This window comes from Sus scrofa, chromosome 14, assembly GCF_000003025.6.
Source record: "Sus scrofa isolate TJ Tabasco breed Duroc chromosome 14, Sscrofa11.1, whole genome shotgun sequence".
Taxonomy (NCBI): domain Eukaryota; kingdom Metazoa; phylum Chordata; class Mammalia; order Artiodactyla; family Suidae; genus Sus; species Sus scrofa.
In genome coordinates, this window is record NC_010456.5 from 138853680 (window position 1) to 138871179 (window position 17500).

Genomic DNA, 17500 nt, shown 5'->3' on the forward strand with positions numbered 1-17500 from the left:
AGGGTTGGAGTCGTTTACGAGGGCACAAGTGACAAGGGAAAAAAAAAAAAAAAAAAAAAAAGGAAAGCCTGAGTTTGACTGGGCCGTGCTGGAAGGTAGAACGGTTGTTTTCCCCCCGCGTGTGTTCAATACTGTAAATAATCTGCCTTGCTTTTTGTGAGCTCAAAGGACGCGGTGGCAGACATCCACGGCAGCAGCAGGGGGAATTAGTTTACTTGGAAACGATCAGCAAGTGTGTACACACTGCTGGTGAATATTAGATGATTGGATAATGAGGTGTTAGCCAGCAAAGGCTGCACAGAAGCACAGCTCTGCGGTTTAGGGGGCACTTCTTCCTTCAAGACTGTGGGACTGATTCAAAGCCGACACCCCATCCCTAGGTTAGGCACTAACCAGGCAGAAGGAAGAAAATGGGCTTTAGGGCCAGACTCGAAAACCAGCGCCCTGGGTGTCAGCCCTCCCAGGAAGTGACAGGAGCCCGGGAGGCACCTCTCTTCATCCCAGAGAGAGCTCGGACGTGTTTCGTGGGGCCTTTGAAAGACCCGGCATTAATTACAGAACCACCAACAAAAACCTTGCCAAGGACCAAGGCCTCCTTCTGAAAGACCCTAAGTGCTGGTTCTCAGAGTCGCCTATCTGCGCCTTTTGAGTCATGGGGGGGGGAGGGTAAGGTATTTCTATCTCTTAAGAGAAACTGACTTGGCTTACATGTTGATAACATACTAAAAAGAAAGACTGCCTCTGCAAATAGCTTTTGATTAGTTGAGTTTCATCTCCAAGGTACCCAACCAGTGGCCTTTATTTTTCTAAATGCTGTATTTTCTGCTCACGGTCAAATGCTTTTTCATGCTACTTACAAAAATAAATACTTGTACTCTGCTCAGATCATAATAGCTCATTAAAGGAGGCTGATTTTGGACCCAGACTAGAACCTAACACCAGAGGGCTGAGGAGCCTCTTGAACCGATCGCGTTGCCAGCTCCGCTCTCTGGGGAAGCGGGCCACTGAGGATGGGATTCAACCTTCTTAATTGTGAACCTCATTAGTGATGGTTGCTAAGCAAAACACACACCTACCTTCAGTGCATAGGAAGGAGGTAAACAGCACGTCACAGGTTCTAATGACTCTGGCGCCCAGAGCAACCTTTAATTATTATATTTTTGTTCTCTTCTACCTCAGCCATTAATGTAGAAAAACAAATTAGTTTATTTTTGTGGACCGCGGCGGATTCATAAATTGTCTTCCAGTTTTTACATCTGAGTCACATTTCATTCTGATGGCCTGCAAACGCCCCATTCATTTTCCTGCACGTATGTCTGTCTGCCGCACAGGCGGCTCCTGAACCCAAGACCTCAGGCTGGAGGGTGCAGCTGAAATCCGCTCAGTCTTGTGGGCGCCTGGCTCTAAAGAATTTAATCGTGCTGTTTTGTTTGCAATTCACTTTTTTAAAAAAGTCTCACATTACTCTCTCAACGGTTCACATTGGTCAGAATCGCAGAGTTATTATGAACTATTTTATAGGGGAAAAGGGTCATAGGTTAGAAGGGGTGTGATAAGCGGGTGGCACCTGCGTGTCGGCACAGAGTGGCTTGGGAAGCCCAGGGTCTGAGTGTTTCTGAATCTGACTTACACCCCTGCCTCTCTAGCCCCTCACGTCTTTTAACTGTTATCTCTTTTAACAAGCAAAACAAGAAGTGCATCATTTGGTGAGCAACATTGTATGCTGTTCTTTTCTCACCCCCTCGCCCATCCACCACCTGTGAACACACACACACACACACACACACACTCTCTCTCTCTCTCTCCCCATCAAGAGGCAGGAGGTGGCCCTTGAAATCCATCCTGAGCTCATGGGACCAGGATAAAGGCACCCACTGAAATGCGCCCGGAACATCTGGGGAAACCCGGGATGGGGGCTTGCGACAAGCCAAAATAAAATAAAAATAAACTAAAACTGCAAGAAAAGCTCTAAGCAAAAGAAAGCTTAGAAAGAGACAAAGCAAAAAACTGAGGGAGAGCTATGGCAGGTGAGGGGGGTGGGCACGCTGAGCCCCGGGTTCCCCTCCCCTCGCCCCACGAGGGAGGGGAGGGGAACCCGGGGTTGGGGGGACTCTGTCCTGGTCCACTCTGGGTACACCTGCCCCACGGGGAGGGGGCTCCGATCAGCGAGGGGGCCCAGGGGCATCAACTCGACATGAACCGACAGAAAGGATGGCGCAAAGAAAAAGAAGCATCGCAAATAAAAAAAGACATGTAACATGTGCCTACCATTGTCCAGATAAGAAGGGGCCGTACCTTCTGACGGGTCCAGGCGGCGGGCCCGCCGCCCGTGTTTGGAGTTGTTGTGTACAAACATGTTGTCGGACACGGCCAGCACGTGGCCGTCCACGTTGACCGTTGTCGAGACGACAACCTGCGAAGACAAGCGCCGTTGAAACCGGAGGCGGCGCACCTGCCACAGGTGCCCGGCGAGCTCCCTGACCACCCCGGAGGTCACAAGCAAGGGACAACCCACGCCTGCTCCCAGGCCCCCCTTGAAGCAAAGTGCATTCACTGCTTTTTTGACTAATGGGGTGGGTGGGTTGTTTTGTTTTGACTCAAGATTGCTTCTCTTCAAAACCCCCTGCACTAATTACAGTTTAATCTCTTATTATGCTAACAAGTGAATTCAATTCAGAGAAATATTCTTCTAGCCATTAGCTTCAGAAACACCCCTCAGCCACCCATTTGCAAGCCGCTGTTTTGATTGATCTGTTCACATATTGATTAGATAGTTTATCTAATGAAAATTACTTCACTGGAGACTGCCCTTCCTTGAGGAGTTGTGAGGATTCAGAGCTGCCCCCCCAAAAAAAAGAGGCTTCATAAATCAGAAGCTGCTTCTACTCCCCACCTTCTATCATCAAATGATCCCTGAGTCAATTTTACAATTACAGCCAATGTCTGGTAATGAAGGGTTTTGCATCTGAAAAGACCGAGCTGAATAGGAGCAGAGAGGTTTGGACCAGAGAGAGCATCACTCCTCCGTCCTCCGAGGGTGGCAAGGACCTGCTACGCGGCTACGCCGGGGGACTGCGGTTCCAGCCGGAGGGAGCGGCTCGCCTCCGAGGCCCAGGTCCGAGGGCAGACAGGGAAGAGATGGGGACAGGCCTTTCCACGCTCTCAGCTGCTCACAGGGACCCCAGACACTTCCCAGGGAGCTGGTGACAAGCACCCCGGAAATGGCGCCCCCTAGTGGACTCTGGAAACAGGAAGTTGCACCTGGCCTTGACCCTGAGCCCTCCCTCAAAGAGAAGGGGCTGCTCAGGGAGTTTATTTCCAGAGTAGCTGGGGCAGTAGGGCTGTGAGCCCAGGTTCAGCCTGGGTATCATAGCAGGATTTCGGGGCTACAGCTGGATGTGGGGTGTGAGGAGCCTAGCTCTTTGGCATATTTGGGCAGAGGGGAGGGCCAGCACCACGACCCCACAGAGATCAGCTGGGCAGGGCCGGGGACCCAGGAGGGTCTGCACATGGCAAGGAAGGGGATTTAACAGCCAAAGCCGTGGCCGACTTCAGCTAATAAGGAGCCAACCAACCAAGACGTTAATAATGGGGGGAGGGGCAGCCCAGGGGCTCATGGGAAGTCTTCACACTTGCCATGAAATTCTTCTATAAACCTAAAACTGCTCTTTAAAAAAAGTCCATTAGCTTTTTTAATGACATATATAAGTGACTGTAAATAAACATGATTTTTTTAAAGCCAAAGCTACATATTTAGATGTAAATATATGTGTACGTAATTGACTTAAAAAAAAAAAATTCTAGGCCCCAGAAGAAGACTGTGAGACAGGATGGCCTCCCCAAAGGCAGGGGACGCTTTCCTGGACAGGTCCTTCCCGTTGTGGGCCGTGCTGAGACCACTGAAGTCCTCCCAACAGCAGGCCCTCTGCGCCTCAGCATGAAGCCAGGCCACACCAGCCCCCCGGGTCCAGGCTCAGACATCGCAACACCACCCCTTTCACCAGCTGCCCAGGGGAGGCTGTCTGCGCTGTCCTGGCAGGGGTGGCCCTGACACCACACTGGGGACACCCGGGCCTGACAGCCCCTACGCAGGGCATACAGGGCTGCCGGGGTCACGCAGGCGCACTCCTGTGGTCTGTCTGCCAGGCCCCCCGCCCCGGGCACGGAGGGACCGCTACCACCACGTCCCCCGCGTGGGATGCCAAGAAAGACAGAGAACTGACACCGAGCCACTGACGTGAGCCTCTCTATGTCCCTCGACCAGGATAAGTTAGAGAAACAAGGAAAGGTAAAAATAAAAATAAAAAAGGACACTGTCTTTGCTCTGCCATCTGTATATAGGTCAGTCACCACGGGAAAAGCGCAGCTGAGCAGAGAGAGCAGACAAGCTGTGTTTTGCTTCTCAGCCGGGCCAGCCCTGCAGCGCACCTGCAGAAAGGTGCTGAGGTTGTGACACCACTTGGAAATGTTGTGTGGGCCCGGACACACTGTAAGTCCAGTTAAACCTTCTGAGAAGCAGGAAGATGAGCTGAAGCATCAGAGGCGGTCCTTTCAGTGGGAAGCACAGCGTGTCCCTGCCGCGGCATTCAGCCAGTGGGGAGCACACATGTGACCCCCACTCTGCTCCACGGAGCAGCGCCCCTCAGGAAGCCTTGTGCAAGGAAAATGGAAGCACCCCAGCTGTGCACAGGAGACACTGCCTAGCCTCACAGCCTGACTGGGGGCGGCCCACAGGCTCCACCTGCTCTGATTGGCCGGCTGGATGTCAAGACAGATGTCACATGTTTTACCTAAAGACTGAAGCATAACTAAACTTTCTTAAAAAAAAAAAAAAATGCCCTGAGCGATCCCTTGGTAAACTACTCTAAATCCCCAAAAAGAACCACTCAGTCACGCCCCAGCTTGCGGGGAGCTCCCCATTCTTCTCTGGTTCCTAGGGATCGGCAGCCGTTTTGCATCCCAGCCCAGACACTTTTACAATTAAAATCAGTAGAACAATCCATCATGTGCGCTGAGCCCTTCACCCCGAAGTCACCTCCTAGTCATTCACAAACCAAGGCAAGGAAAATATGACTCGGTCATAATTTATCTCTGAAGCCACTGGCCCTCCGCCCCTCTCCTTGCGAGGGAACCCTCTGATCTGAGGCAAAGCAGTGGGCGAGTTAGCCTGGGTTCGGGAACAGTCCAGCTCCTAGGCTGGGAGGGAAGGAGGCGAGACGAGCCAAGCCTCGGGGGAGGGACACCGAGCTGGGAAAACATTCTAGAACTGGTAGAGCCTGCAGCAAGCGGGGGCAGCCCCTCCACCAGGAGGCCCCTCGGTCCTGCGCGCTCCAGGCGGTTGGTACACAGCGGTTCTCTCCCGCGGCAAATCTTACACCTTCCCCAAAGGAAGGCCATCTGCATGGCATGGACTCCGAATTCTAATCAAGCAAGCATGGTCAGCAGGTGCAGCTGCAGAAACAGCCTCAAGTAGGTGCTAACCCTCGGGAGAACTTTATCTGAAGAAATCCCAGACCGTCATTGGCAACGCGCCCAGAGGACTCACCACGGCTGAACGGAAGCCAGAACCCAACTCAACCTACCGCCCTGACTGCCCTCGTTCCAGGATACCCCGCCCGCCCCGCACACCTCCCGTCCCCAGAGCAGAAGCCCCGGTCATGCTTCCAGAGCTGGTGTCACGGTGTCATGGGCCACGGCCAGGCTCCTCAAAGCATTCGATTTGGAGACTGGATCCAGCGCGCCCGCTCTGGTCTGCACCCAAGCCCTGAGGAGCTGGAGCTGGGCTCCCAGACAGCAACGGCATCAGAGAAGTCAACTCTCCCATCCCGAGTCCGGCCCGTGGTCCGGGCATCTCTGTGAGAAGTACCTGGAATCTCCGCATGTCCCGAGGGTTGCCTGCATTCTTCAAACAGTTCTGATTGCACTTGAGGAAAAACTTTAGAAAGAATCTATAAAGATACAAAAAATGGATATTTGTTAGGGTGAGCACACAAAAGACACAAGCTTTCTGAAAGACACTCTTGCATGAGGAGCCAGGGAGCGGTCCCCACGCCGCCTGCCGCCTGCCCTGTAGGGGGCAACATTGAGAAGATCCGGGGGAGGCTGGGCAGGTGCCTCTGGGTCCAACAGCCAGGGCAGAAGAGCTCCCCTTATGGAAGGAGAGACTCACACTGGTCTCAGCATTGGGGGTTTCCAAGCTTTATGACAACGTCACTTTATGTGCCTGAGATTGGCCATTTCTTGCCTGGATCTTTGCACAGCTGACCATTAACCGCTGGGGAAGTGTCCACCCCAGAGGAGGCTGACAGCTTCAGCCAACAGATACACTGGAACCTAGTTCTAGCTGAATTGTGGATAAATGATGCATCCTTTTTTAGGATGGGCAAATCTCTCCTAAAACAATTGTCGTTGGTCCAAAATTCAAATTTAACTGGATCTGCTGAATTCTACCTCTACCCTACCCAAGCCCAGGGCCGCTACTGCCCAGGTAAACACACGCTCAAAGGTGACTTTTTTTTTTTTTTTTTTGTCTTTTTGCTATTTCTTTGGGCCGCTCCCGCGGCATATGGAGGTTCCTGGGTTGGGGGCTGAATCAGAGCTATGGCCACCGGCCTACACCAGAGCCACAGCAACATGGGATCCGAGCCGCGTCTGCAACCTACACCACAGCTCACGGCAACGCCAGATCTTCAACCCACTGAGCAAGGGCAGGGATCGAACCCGCAACCTCATGGTTCCTAATCTGATTCGTTAACCACTGAGCCATGACGGGAACTCCTCAAAAGTGACCTTTTAAAGTCACGGCAGACCCAACTCTTCCGAGAGGATTTGGGGCCTTGTTTCAAGGGCTACAATGACTTCTATGAAAGGCCGACATGTGTTTTGGTTTTTTTGTTTTGTTTTGTCTTTTTTTTATCTTTAGGGCCGCACGTACACGGCACATGGAAGTTCCCAGGCTAGGGGTCTAATCAGAGCTACAGCTGCTGGTCTATACCACAGCCACACCAACATCAGATCCGAGCCCCATCTGCAACCTACACCACAGCTCACAGAAACATTGGATCCTTAACCCACTGAGTGAGGCCAGGGATCAAACCCAAAACCTCATGGTTCCCAGTCAGATTCGTTTCCACTGTGCCACGGTGGGAACTCCCTACACGTGGTTTTAAGGCACCCATCTACGACCCTGGTGTGGCAAGGAAGCTGTCGCTGAGGCAGAGAGAAGGGAGGCCCGATGCTGAGCTGTTTCTGTTTCCTGCCGAGGCCTGTCCTTGGTTCAGAAAGAAGCATGACGTTTCGGGGGTCCTGGCGGCGTGCTGAGATGCTGTGACAAAATAGCCACGCTGTCCTCCCCACTCCCTCGGCGCTGTGACAAACGGGGAAGCTCTGGCTCACTTAGGAGTGGACAGACCCTGGGGGGCCCGGCTGCAGCGCCAGCCTCGGGGAGAACTGGGGGTCTCAGCCCCAAGCCTCCTCTCTCCTCTGAGAAGGCCCTGGGCGTCCCGAGCCCCCCAGAGCTGGGCCCGCGCGGACCCCCCGTCCCCAGGGCCCTAAGCAGAAGTCTCTACGTTCTCCCCCAACGTCGCCCGGCTGACGGGCGATGACTAAGTTTTTATGATGCTTCGTGTGATTCCTTGAATCCGACCTGACGGTCGAGGCTTCCCCCCGAACGACTGCCAGATCAGAAAACCAAAACACGAGGACAGGTGGGTTCATCTCCCATCCTATCCCGGGTGACGTTCGTCCACGGCAGAAGACAATCCGATTGATGGGAAAAAGAAGAGGGGCCACTTAATTAAATTTTCTTGCATCCCGCGCGGCCTCACTGTTTTAGGCCGGAATTTACATCTTTTATTAACTCGCCTCACCTCCACACTTAGCTCGCAGGGCCTCTTAACACCATCTGCCACCGCATGCAGTCACCTGATCGTCCACCCACCAATTTCCCCTAACAGCCACCGTGCAATTAAGCTCCGCGCTCAGCAGCGAGGCAAATTAGGCACACACCTGCGGCCGCCCCGCACCCGACCGCATCGCATCGGAAAGAGCCTAACAAGGTGAGGGCGTCGCAAAGTTATCGTCCTGTCAGGCAATTAGGCCTTCGCTTTGGGGACAGCCACACGTTGCCACCGGCTAATCTCGGAGCAGGCGCCAGCCGCTCGTCTGCCTGGAGCCGTCTGGGGGCGGAGGGGGGGCTTTTCATGGTCTGAGAGTCGCTGGCCCTCCAGAGGAGGTGTCCGTAAATTCCTCCGTGTCTTTTTCGCCAGCGCACCCTTCTGCTTCCAGGACGGCAGGGTGGGCATTGAGACTGAACGGCCATGCCAGGCACGGTCGCTGTGGCGCGAGTGGGCCTGGCACCATGGGCCTTCGCTAAGGCCAGCGGCAGAAACGAGCAGCACACAGTGGGGTGCAGAGCCCCCATAAGCACCTGAGCACCTCACGGTCACCTCTGGAGCAGGGGACAGGCACACCTGTACACACGTACGTTCTGGAGGTGGAGGCAATGGCGGGACCCCTTCCCAAGTTTCTCGAGAGCAGATCTCAGCGGAGACCAGAGGAGATCGGCAGGTCCCAGTGGAAAGCCCTGGAGAGCAGCATCCTTCCCAACCACTCAGGCCCCAGGGACACAGGCCTCCTGGGAAGAGACGGAGGAGGAAGAGGAGCCTTTCGCCTGGTCTTAACCCGCGTTCTCAATACCTGGTGACACTGAGCTCAGGGATCCCCGGGCCTCCCCGAGGTGGGCGGGCAGCGCAGTCCCGCCAGCGTGGGACTGCAGACACCTACCACAGCCACGTCCGGAGTGGGCGTGTGCTCTCGTGCAGCAAGGGCTCAGGAGGCCTTTGGGCGTCTCGGGAGGGTGAGAAGGGAAGGTGGACACGTAGGATCAGACGGCCGTTCTCACCTTTACTCGATTACCCTTTAATTGGCTTTTTCCTAAGAAATATCTGACAACCCCTCTACATATCTCAGTTCCAGAGTCTGGTACACAAAGGACTTAATGCTCTTGTTATGAAGGGAAAAATCTTCCCTATGTCAGAAAATCTTTGGCTTTAACACCAATAAACTCTTTATTACCGCTAACCATGGATCTGCTGCTCAATGGCCAAGAGACGATAAAAATTCTAACCTGTCATTAGTACATCGCGCTTAATTGTGTACAGTGGCTCCCGGGGCGTCTGCCGGCCGTCATCAAAGTGACCATTATGTGCACTAATTCCCTGACCCTGTCTTATTTCCCTAAAGAGTCATCATCTTTCACAGTAGGTACCAGAGTAAATCAAGCTTGAAATATGGGCTTTATTTACTTGTTTCTCCCAGGCAGGAGGGGAAGCGGCAGCTCAGGGCAAACCGCCCATAGCTCGTCAGTGGAGACCCCCCCCCCGCCCCAGCACAGTCTGCTCGGAAACCTCGCGAAGCCCCGGAAAGGTCTCAGCGGCCACGAGAAGGGGAAGGTGTGACCTCGGAACTTTGAAAGCAGGCTCCCCCCGCCCCCCGAGCTCGTGGAATCCAGAGAGGATCCACGTGGGGCCCTCGTGGCCTGCGCGGGAGAGCTGTCCCTTCCCACCTGGGGGCGCCCAGTAAAGGGGCCCCAGGGGTCCTCTCTGGCGCGGCGGGACGGAGAGCCACAGGGTCGGCCAACGAGAGCCTACGTCGGAGCTGGAGGTGGCCGGGCCCGCCCTCCCTCCAGCAGGGCGCTCAGTCCCGCTCTAAACCGCTGGGAGGCCCTGGGTGTACCCGCAGCACAACGTTCAGGCTGGTCCTGGTGGCATCTGGCAGCATCCTTCCTGACAAGCCAGCGTGACCGGAAGTGCTCCGTGGCAGGACTCGGGGCGGGAACGGGGCTCAAACAAACAGCGGGCTTGGCCCCGTTCTACCTGGAGCCACGGCAGGTGCCCCAGCACGAGGGCACGCCCCCACCACAGTGACTAATTTCAAAGTCTGCTCCGTTTCTGTGTGTTTAAGCTATGAATTAGTTCATTTATATTTACTTTTATGAAGCTGATTAACCAGAGCTTCTCTATCTGATGAAAATCATTTTAATTGTAGTGTTAGGCTCCTGTGTAATATCCATTATATTATGAACTGTTTAAATTCTACATGGGTATTGTGTAAATTGGCCCTTTGTGAGCGAGCAGGCAATTAGGACCAAACACTCTCCTTTAAGCGGCTACAGAACTTTGTGGTGTGTTCAGGACAATCAGAAACAAAGGAGGCTGTTTAATTGTAATTTAATGGAATATCAAGGAGTCCGTGGCATTAGACGCTGGCAACAGAGAGCAGGAGAGAAAAATTAACTGCAATTATGTTTGATTAAAGCTATCCTTCTCAATAATCAGCGGTCCTGACAGGCCATGGGGCTCTAGTGGGTTCCAGGATGGCAAAAGGTGTTGAGCAATATTAGGGCCAATAAAGGGGATATTAGCATAGCTAATTACAGCCCTGCAAAACCTGTAAAGGGGGCCTCTGTGTATTGTAATGTGTGAAGTAATTGGCCAAGGCCGTTATCAATTACATAAGGAATGAATTTGGTTTGTCAGAGAAAAGCTGACGAGATGCATTTCATCTGATACCATTTCCTTCCCTCCTGTCTCCAGTAGCTAAGAACTTGCCCACTTTGATCCAAAGCTGCACCGTACCAGTGGCCAAATCACTGATAAAATTATCTCGCCAGCAAGTGTTGGGTAATTAATACCCCTCGCCCTCACTGCCTTCCCGCCACCGCTGTTCCTCACCTCACCGGAGCCACTAATCATGTAATCATGATTTCTTTCCCTCTGGTCAGAGGAGACATAGGCCGGCTCCTCAGGAATGCAGTGGGCTTGGCGCGTGCACCCTGGGAACGAGGAGGAAAAGGGACGTGGCGCAGCCCCAACGGCCCCTGCCTGAGACCTCCTAGTCGCGGCCTCTCAGAAACCCTCCATGCAGAGACGAAAATGCCTTCACTGTTCCATTTGGGCTGTCCCAGGGCCAGCAGTGACCGCGACTGAGCCCCGGGGCTGGGGGACCTGCCTCCTCTCCTGACCCTGGATCATGGGTGATGCAGGAAACCCGAGTCAAAAATATCGGGGTGGGGGTGGGGGGTTCGACTCTCCATTTTAAGGCAACGCTCTTAATAAGCCGAAAACTACAAGCAATGGATAGGCTTCCGTGTCATCCATCAAAAATCCCAAAAGCATCCGGGTGTAAATCACAGCGCAGACAGCGGCCGGGGTTCCAGGCAGCAGGGAGCCCCCCTCCCCCACCGAGCGCCCACGTTTTCAGTTACTGAATCCAGAAGGCAAAACCAGGAGATTCTCTTCCTACATGATAACCTTGACAAGGAAAAGGGAGCCCAGAACACCAACCAGAGGGTGCAGGTCTGAGAGTCACCACCCGCTGGCGGCTGGCGGCTGGCGGCTGGCGGGGGCGGGGAGGGGCACATGTGGATGGTGAGCCAGGGCCTCACGAGCTGGGGTGGGGGGGGGGGCTCCTTTCCCACCTAGACAGTGGCGGTGGCGACCAGGGCACAGTCCTGTGACGGGACCAAATGCCGCTGAACTCTTGGCTTTAAAATGGGTGATTTCAGGTGACATCCACCTGGCTTCAATTCACCACCGCAGCAAGGACGTCCCTGCCGGCCGGGAGGGGAGCCCCGGAGGCCAGCGACCCTCTTGGGGTGTCGGTGGCTGCGGCCGCTCCCACCCTCGTGCGAGGAAAGAGTTAAAGAGTCAAATGAAAAGATAGAGCCTTTAAGAGACTTTTCCCTGACTGATAAGAAAGTGACCGGCGGTGGAGTGCTTCCTCCAAGTCCCGGCTAATTACTGGGAAGTCCCTGAAATCGGTGGCCGCAGCTGTGGTGTGCGTGCGCCGGGCCATCAGTCGCGGCGGTATTGATTACGGAGCCATCCTAGCCCATCGGGTTCTGGAGCTCAGCGACAATGCGCTTCCTTCACAAGACCTGTAATGAGCAGCTCCTATACAAGAGGACATTCTGCTGATATCAGATCTCGCGCGGAGATGGTACACAGGTCAATACGGATCGGATTTCCAAACTGCGGGGTCTTAATGTCAGGCTCGCCGTCTCTCCCACTCCTGCCATTAGCTGTTACTGGGCTCACGGTCTGTAATGCCATACGGGAGGCAAAAATCTGCTCCATTAGGCTGATTTATTCTTCAAATATGCCATGACAAATTGCCTTAACACCAGACTTATTAAATTCTTGTACATTTCAAGTTATGGGTCTCATATACTTGTAGGGCCTGCATGACGTCATCACGACGGGGGCCAGCGGGTGAGCGGATTGGATTTTACGGCTGCGCCCAGATGTCCTTGGTGAGGGCCCCCTCTCCGGGCCCCGTGTGTGTGTGCGCGTGTGCGCGTGCGCGCACCGTCCCCCGGCGCACACGAGATCCTGCGTGGAGATGCAGATGCAGGAGGATTTGGAAATATCCACGGCTTGACTCTCGGTTCAACAATTACTGGCCTTTGTCTGGAGGTTCCTGCTCTACTGTAGCAGAGCCTGTCTCTAGTGGACTGGGGCTATTTTACTTGCCCGCGCTGCAGTAACCACACCGCATTAACAATATTTGTACTACAATCGCCAAGGGACCCACTTCCCAGATTCTATCGCTTCTTTATCTCCTGACAAATACCTCACTATCGAACATTATTAGGTTTAGAAAATTAACCCTTCACGGTCTGGAGCCACGCCAGGCCCCACCGTCCCTCCAAAGAGCCTTATCACTAAATTTCTGCTATAATGGTTTTTCTTTTCATCACAATTTCAGCAGCGGCTGTCAAGAGGCACTTATAGATACCATGATCTCGTACTTTTGCAATGATTCTCATTAAAATGATGCCAAAGAGATCTGATGGGATTTAATAGCTTTGCTGGCCAGTTCCATATCCACCCCCATCACAGATCCTGCCGCCAAGCTCCCCTTTTGGAGAAATTTGTATGACTTGCATTAAACTTTTCCGGGTGGTTGTAATGTGTTCAGATAAGTAAAACCCAGGTAGACACTGGAAAGGCAAACGCTTCCCCGAGCCCCGGGCTCTGTCAGTCGCCCTCCCCGGCTCAGTGTCAGGATTCTAGTTAGTATTTTCTCTAACTGCTCCTGATATTTCCTGATAGTTCTGATAAGGTTATCTGTGTAAACGAAGTCAACCGCAAGGCACAAAAGAAACGTGAAGTGCGCCGTGTTTACACCAGGGTTCCTGCTTCGAGGGCCGTCTCCCCGCCTCCCCTTTACCTATTTCTCTATTTCTAATGGGCGACGCGGCATGGACATGATTCCCCGGCAGATCAGTCGCCCTGTCAATCAGTCCGTATTTTGTCTTTCGCTGCGGGCTCATTAAAACGGCTTCCTCACTCCCTCTGGACACTGCTCTATTTGCCAGCTCTGATCACGGAGCTCCTTATTTAAGAAAAATGCCAGCATCGCTTGGCTCGCATCAGACGCACCCCCTGACTTGTTGCCAGCTCCAGGGGAGACTTCCACGGAGACCTTGTGCGCGGAGACGAAGGGCCTTCTGCTTATCCAAACTTAGGGTGTCAAGCCTCTCCCGCCACACGTGTGCACGTTCCCAGGGATCCGAGGACAACGGGGTGTTGTCCTTGCCGGTCGGCCTTCTGCCGGCCCCGGGGGTCACCCTCAACGCCCACGTGAGATTTTGGGTGGGGGCGTCCGGGTCTCCCCCGACCCCCGCCACACCGCCCCCCCCCCCCCGTGTCCAGGTGGGAAAGAGCTTGCTTGCCCTTCCTCTTCTGACACACATTTTCCCTCGCCCGCGCCAGCGTGCTTAATTAAGAACAATCATCTTTGTGGGCTGAATTATTCATAAAAAAAATCACATTTTAAATCCAGCCTGTGCGTTCACACAGGACACCAGTGTCGAACCCGCCCATGCCAGCCTCTCTAGTCTTTTACGTCCTGATTAAAAACTTATTAAAACATTATAAATGATTAATGGGAGCACAGCTCTGAGTGGCAATTATTAGTTTTAATGCAGGTAATGCAGCTTAATGAGGGGCACATGTGTGCAAAGCTTTAACTTCATTACTCCTGCGTGTCAACAAATACAAGAGAAATGTGTGTCCAGGTCATCCATTACTTGAAACAGCGCCGAGCCGTCCCCGTCCCCTCCCTTTGTTGATGAGCCAGGAGCCATAAATTAATCCCTTTCTGTGGCGCAGGGAAGGCCCGCGGTGCTAGAATCACGGCCACCCTTGCCTGGCTCCCCGTGCCACCGAGCAGCTCTGCGTGTGAATATTCCGCAGATCATCTTTCCCGGAGCCCTTCGGCACGCGGGGATGTTTCGCAGGAATGGTCGCCTGGTGTCATTGTCTCGGCTGGGAGACGCAGGCTCCCGAGGTTCAGAGCCGGTTGGGTTTCTCTCCTCTCCGCTATGGGAAGGTGCACGCAGCCTGAGCGCCAGCCTCCCGGCGCCTCGTTCAGGATACACGGTTTCCCTAAATATTCGGACAAGAGCCCCACGCCCTTCATTTCCGGCGTGCAGGGCGCGTGGGTGGCAGGCGGCGTGTGCGCGCCGTGTCCCCCTGGCCGGGAGGGAGTCTGAAGGCAGGAACGCAGAGGCACGAGGACATTCCAGGGGAGACGTCGGGGCGAGCCGGGAGCCCGGAAGAGACCGGGGTGAACAGAGGCCTCTGGGATGCTGAGGGTGGGGGTCCCGGAGCGCTCCCCCCTCCCGCCCACAGAGGAGCCCCTACGAGTCGCCAGCCCCCCACCTGAGACCCTCGCCGGGGCCTGCGCACAGCCCATGTTCCTAGTCACCTCTTATTTTCTGTTTTGGTGACAAGCAACTAGATCCAGGCTGATCTCCACTATCTGTTTGAAGAGTATTCAGGACTATTTGCATCATTTTATCGCTAATGTATAATATATGGCTCTAAAGTGAGCCCGAGCACTGTCTTGTTACCGAGCATAAAAAAGTAAGGGCAATAAAGATGCATTAGCGCTCTCAAGCACAGCGGCTATAATGCAAGCAGGGGAGGGTGCTGCTCGAGTTAAGAGGCAACCTTTCTGCCTGACTAAGACAATGGAAGAGTAAAGAAAATGTCAAATCAAGAAAAGCTGGATTTAGAGATGAGGCAGCCCAGAGTGACGTTGGTGCCATATTTTGTGAAACTATAATGCTGTTGGCAGCAAAGATCCGTGTTTCTGATTCATCTAGGGCCGCATGGCAAAGCTTTGTCAGTCTGTGCAAGGTATAAATAATTCAGGGTGAGAGATGGCAATTACAGGGCCCTGCACAACCAAAATGAATATTTTATGAGGACTAAAACTGCTCTGGAATGAATCATACACACGGAGTCGCACACACATGGCGAGGGGCTCACACATGGCGGCCCCAGGAACAGAGCAGCTCGGCCCCTCGCTCCTTCCGGAGCCTCGGCGGCAAACCCAGCGGCCGGCCATCAGCAAGCACCCAACAGGCTCCCGGGCTGGGGCTGCGGCTGCCGCACTCCCGAGAGAGGCTCGGCCCTGAGACAGCCGGCGGGAAGCGGGAGCGGCGGCTGATACGCCCCACAAGTTTGGTTTTAAGTGGGTCGTCCCGCGTTGGCAGCCTGGCTTTGCGCACCGCTTCAAGTGTTGGAACTACTGAGAGGTGTCCGCTTGGGGACCTGGGCTCGGTGAGACGATCCGACGCAGGCCCGCAGCGGTCCTCGACGGGATTTAAGGGGGGGGAAGGCGCGAGGCCCCAAGGGGCGTTTCACACACACACACACCCCCCAGCGAGAGTTTTCCTTTTCCCTCCAAGCTGAAGGGAAAGCTGATGGGATGCTTCCTCCATCTCCTGGACCCGAACCCCATACGAGCCGGGCCATGTAACCCGGAGGGCCGGGGATTACGGCGTGTTCGGTCCTTCGGTCCAAACTCGCCCGTAAAAGTTGCTCTCTGCGCTTTGAACAGCGACACACTGCTAATGGAGGCAGGTTCCTGCCAAAGGAGACCCTGAAAGGCTGAAAGGCTGGTTTCATTTGCTACGTTTCCTCCCCAAAACGCTCCCGATGAACGGCTGGGAACAAAAAACGACATTGTCCCCGAGGCCAGGGAGGCCAGTCCCACTGGTGAATGCCCATTGTGTTTGCCCACCTACTGATACCTGGACTTTTGTGGAGGAAAGAAGGCGGGGGCCGTGACATCAGCACAGCACAAGCGTCCCTCTGTGCAGACACCCCGAGAGGGCCTGTGCCGTGGTGGGAACCGAACACCAGATCCCTCAGAGAAGGCCTTTCTTTAAATCCAACTCCAATGCCTTGTTTTCATAAACAAGGCTATTAGGTATATTAATAATTTGATAAATAGGGATTTGCCCTTAATTATTCATGAAGAACATTTGGCAACAGTAAAATTATATTCGCAGAACAGGTTTATAAACCAGCTAATTATAAATTAAGTATGCAAGAGAAAATTGCTAACCTTGAAATTAAAATATTTTATGATTCTGCAATTACAAAAAAAAAAAAAAAAAAAGGTAGAGAATTATCAAAACCCCAGTGTGAGCAGAGTACACAGGACTTTACAGATGGCACAGGGCAGGCCAGGGGAGTGACAGCAGAGAATGTGGCCAGGAAAAGCGCCCCCACCTCAGCTCTCCACTCCCACCCCCCCACCCCTGCAGCCTGAGTGGTGGAGGCGGCCGCCAGGCCTCCAGACAGCGCCACTCCGCTGGTTCTGCTCAACTGCAACTTTCCAAGAGGATAAGCTGACAGGACCGGCATTCCTCGTGATGAGGCAGGTTAGCATGTCCTCAGGAAGGGCCTGTCTGCTCTCTGCAAAGGACACGGCGTGCCACCTCTGCTTGTCGTCAAACCCTGGCACGTGGACAGCCTGGCATGTTCCCGTCACTGCGCTCGGGGCCCTCAAGGCACCCCCCGAACGCCCCCCGCCCCCCTTCACTCCCCTCTGACTGGGACGCGGGGTCCACACGGAGCTGGGGGTCCACACGGAGCTTGGGGTCCAGAGGGACATTCTGGTGCTGATGGCAGAGAGGCACGCAGTGCCGCCAGCGCCCACTAGAGGGCTTCTCGCCGCGGCGCCAGAGGGGAGATGCCCTCCTGCGCAGCAGGATCAGCCAGGATCAGCTCCGGCCTCAAGCCAGCCTGGGACCCACCCCTCCCGGCTGGGTCGTCCCAGCTCGCCTTCCGGCTCCTCGCCCAGCCGACTTCCTGGGAGGGGGCTCTGTCCACACCCGCCCCCGGCCTCCGCAGCCCCCTGGGAGCGAAAGGGCCAGCGGCCTGTCGCTGGTGAGTCTCACAGGAAAAGACGGGGCGAACCTTCCCCTCACTTTTCAATGACTAGATACCCTCACGCTTAAGTTACGCAGATGTGAAAAGAATTGAGGAAAGCGACCAGGATGAATTAATTGAAGAACATCCTGTCTTTAAAAAAAAGAGAGAAAGTAGCTTGTGTCCTGCAACTTCTTTCCCCCGGGTTTTGCCCAAAGGGCCACTTGGAAGGCTCAGAGGACGCAGGGGCCAGCCCTGCTCGGACC

General features: G+C 54.2%; 1 protein-coding gene across 15 annotated transcripts in view; it reads right to left on the minus strand.

Moving 5' to 3' along the window:
* Positions 1 to 17500, minus strand: part of EBF3 (early B-cell factor 3) — a 115659-nt gene that overhangs the window by 33834 nt on the left and 64325 nt on the right. For 12 of the 15 annotated variants that reach the window (XR_001301292.2, XM_013983898.2, XM_021073765.1 and 9 more), the window contains exons 7-8: positions 5867 to 5948; positions 2269 to 2413 (exon numbers count right to left, since the gene is read on the minus strand). Coding sequence is in view for 14 of the 15 variants with exons in the window: in XM_013983898.2 (XP_013839352.1) it covers positions 2269 to 2413; positions 5867 to 5948 (227 nt within the window). In the remaining variant the exon portion in view is untranslated. The remainder of the gene's footprint in view (positions 1 to 2268; positions 2414 to 5866; positions 5949 to 17500) is intronic. The other 3 variants (XM_003359401.4, XM_001928716.6, XM_013983894.2) reach the window with 1 other exon arrangement.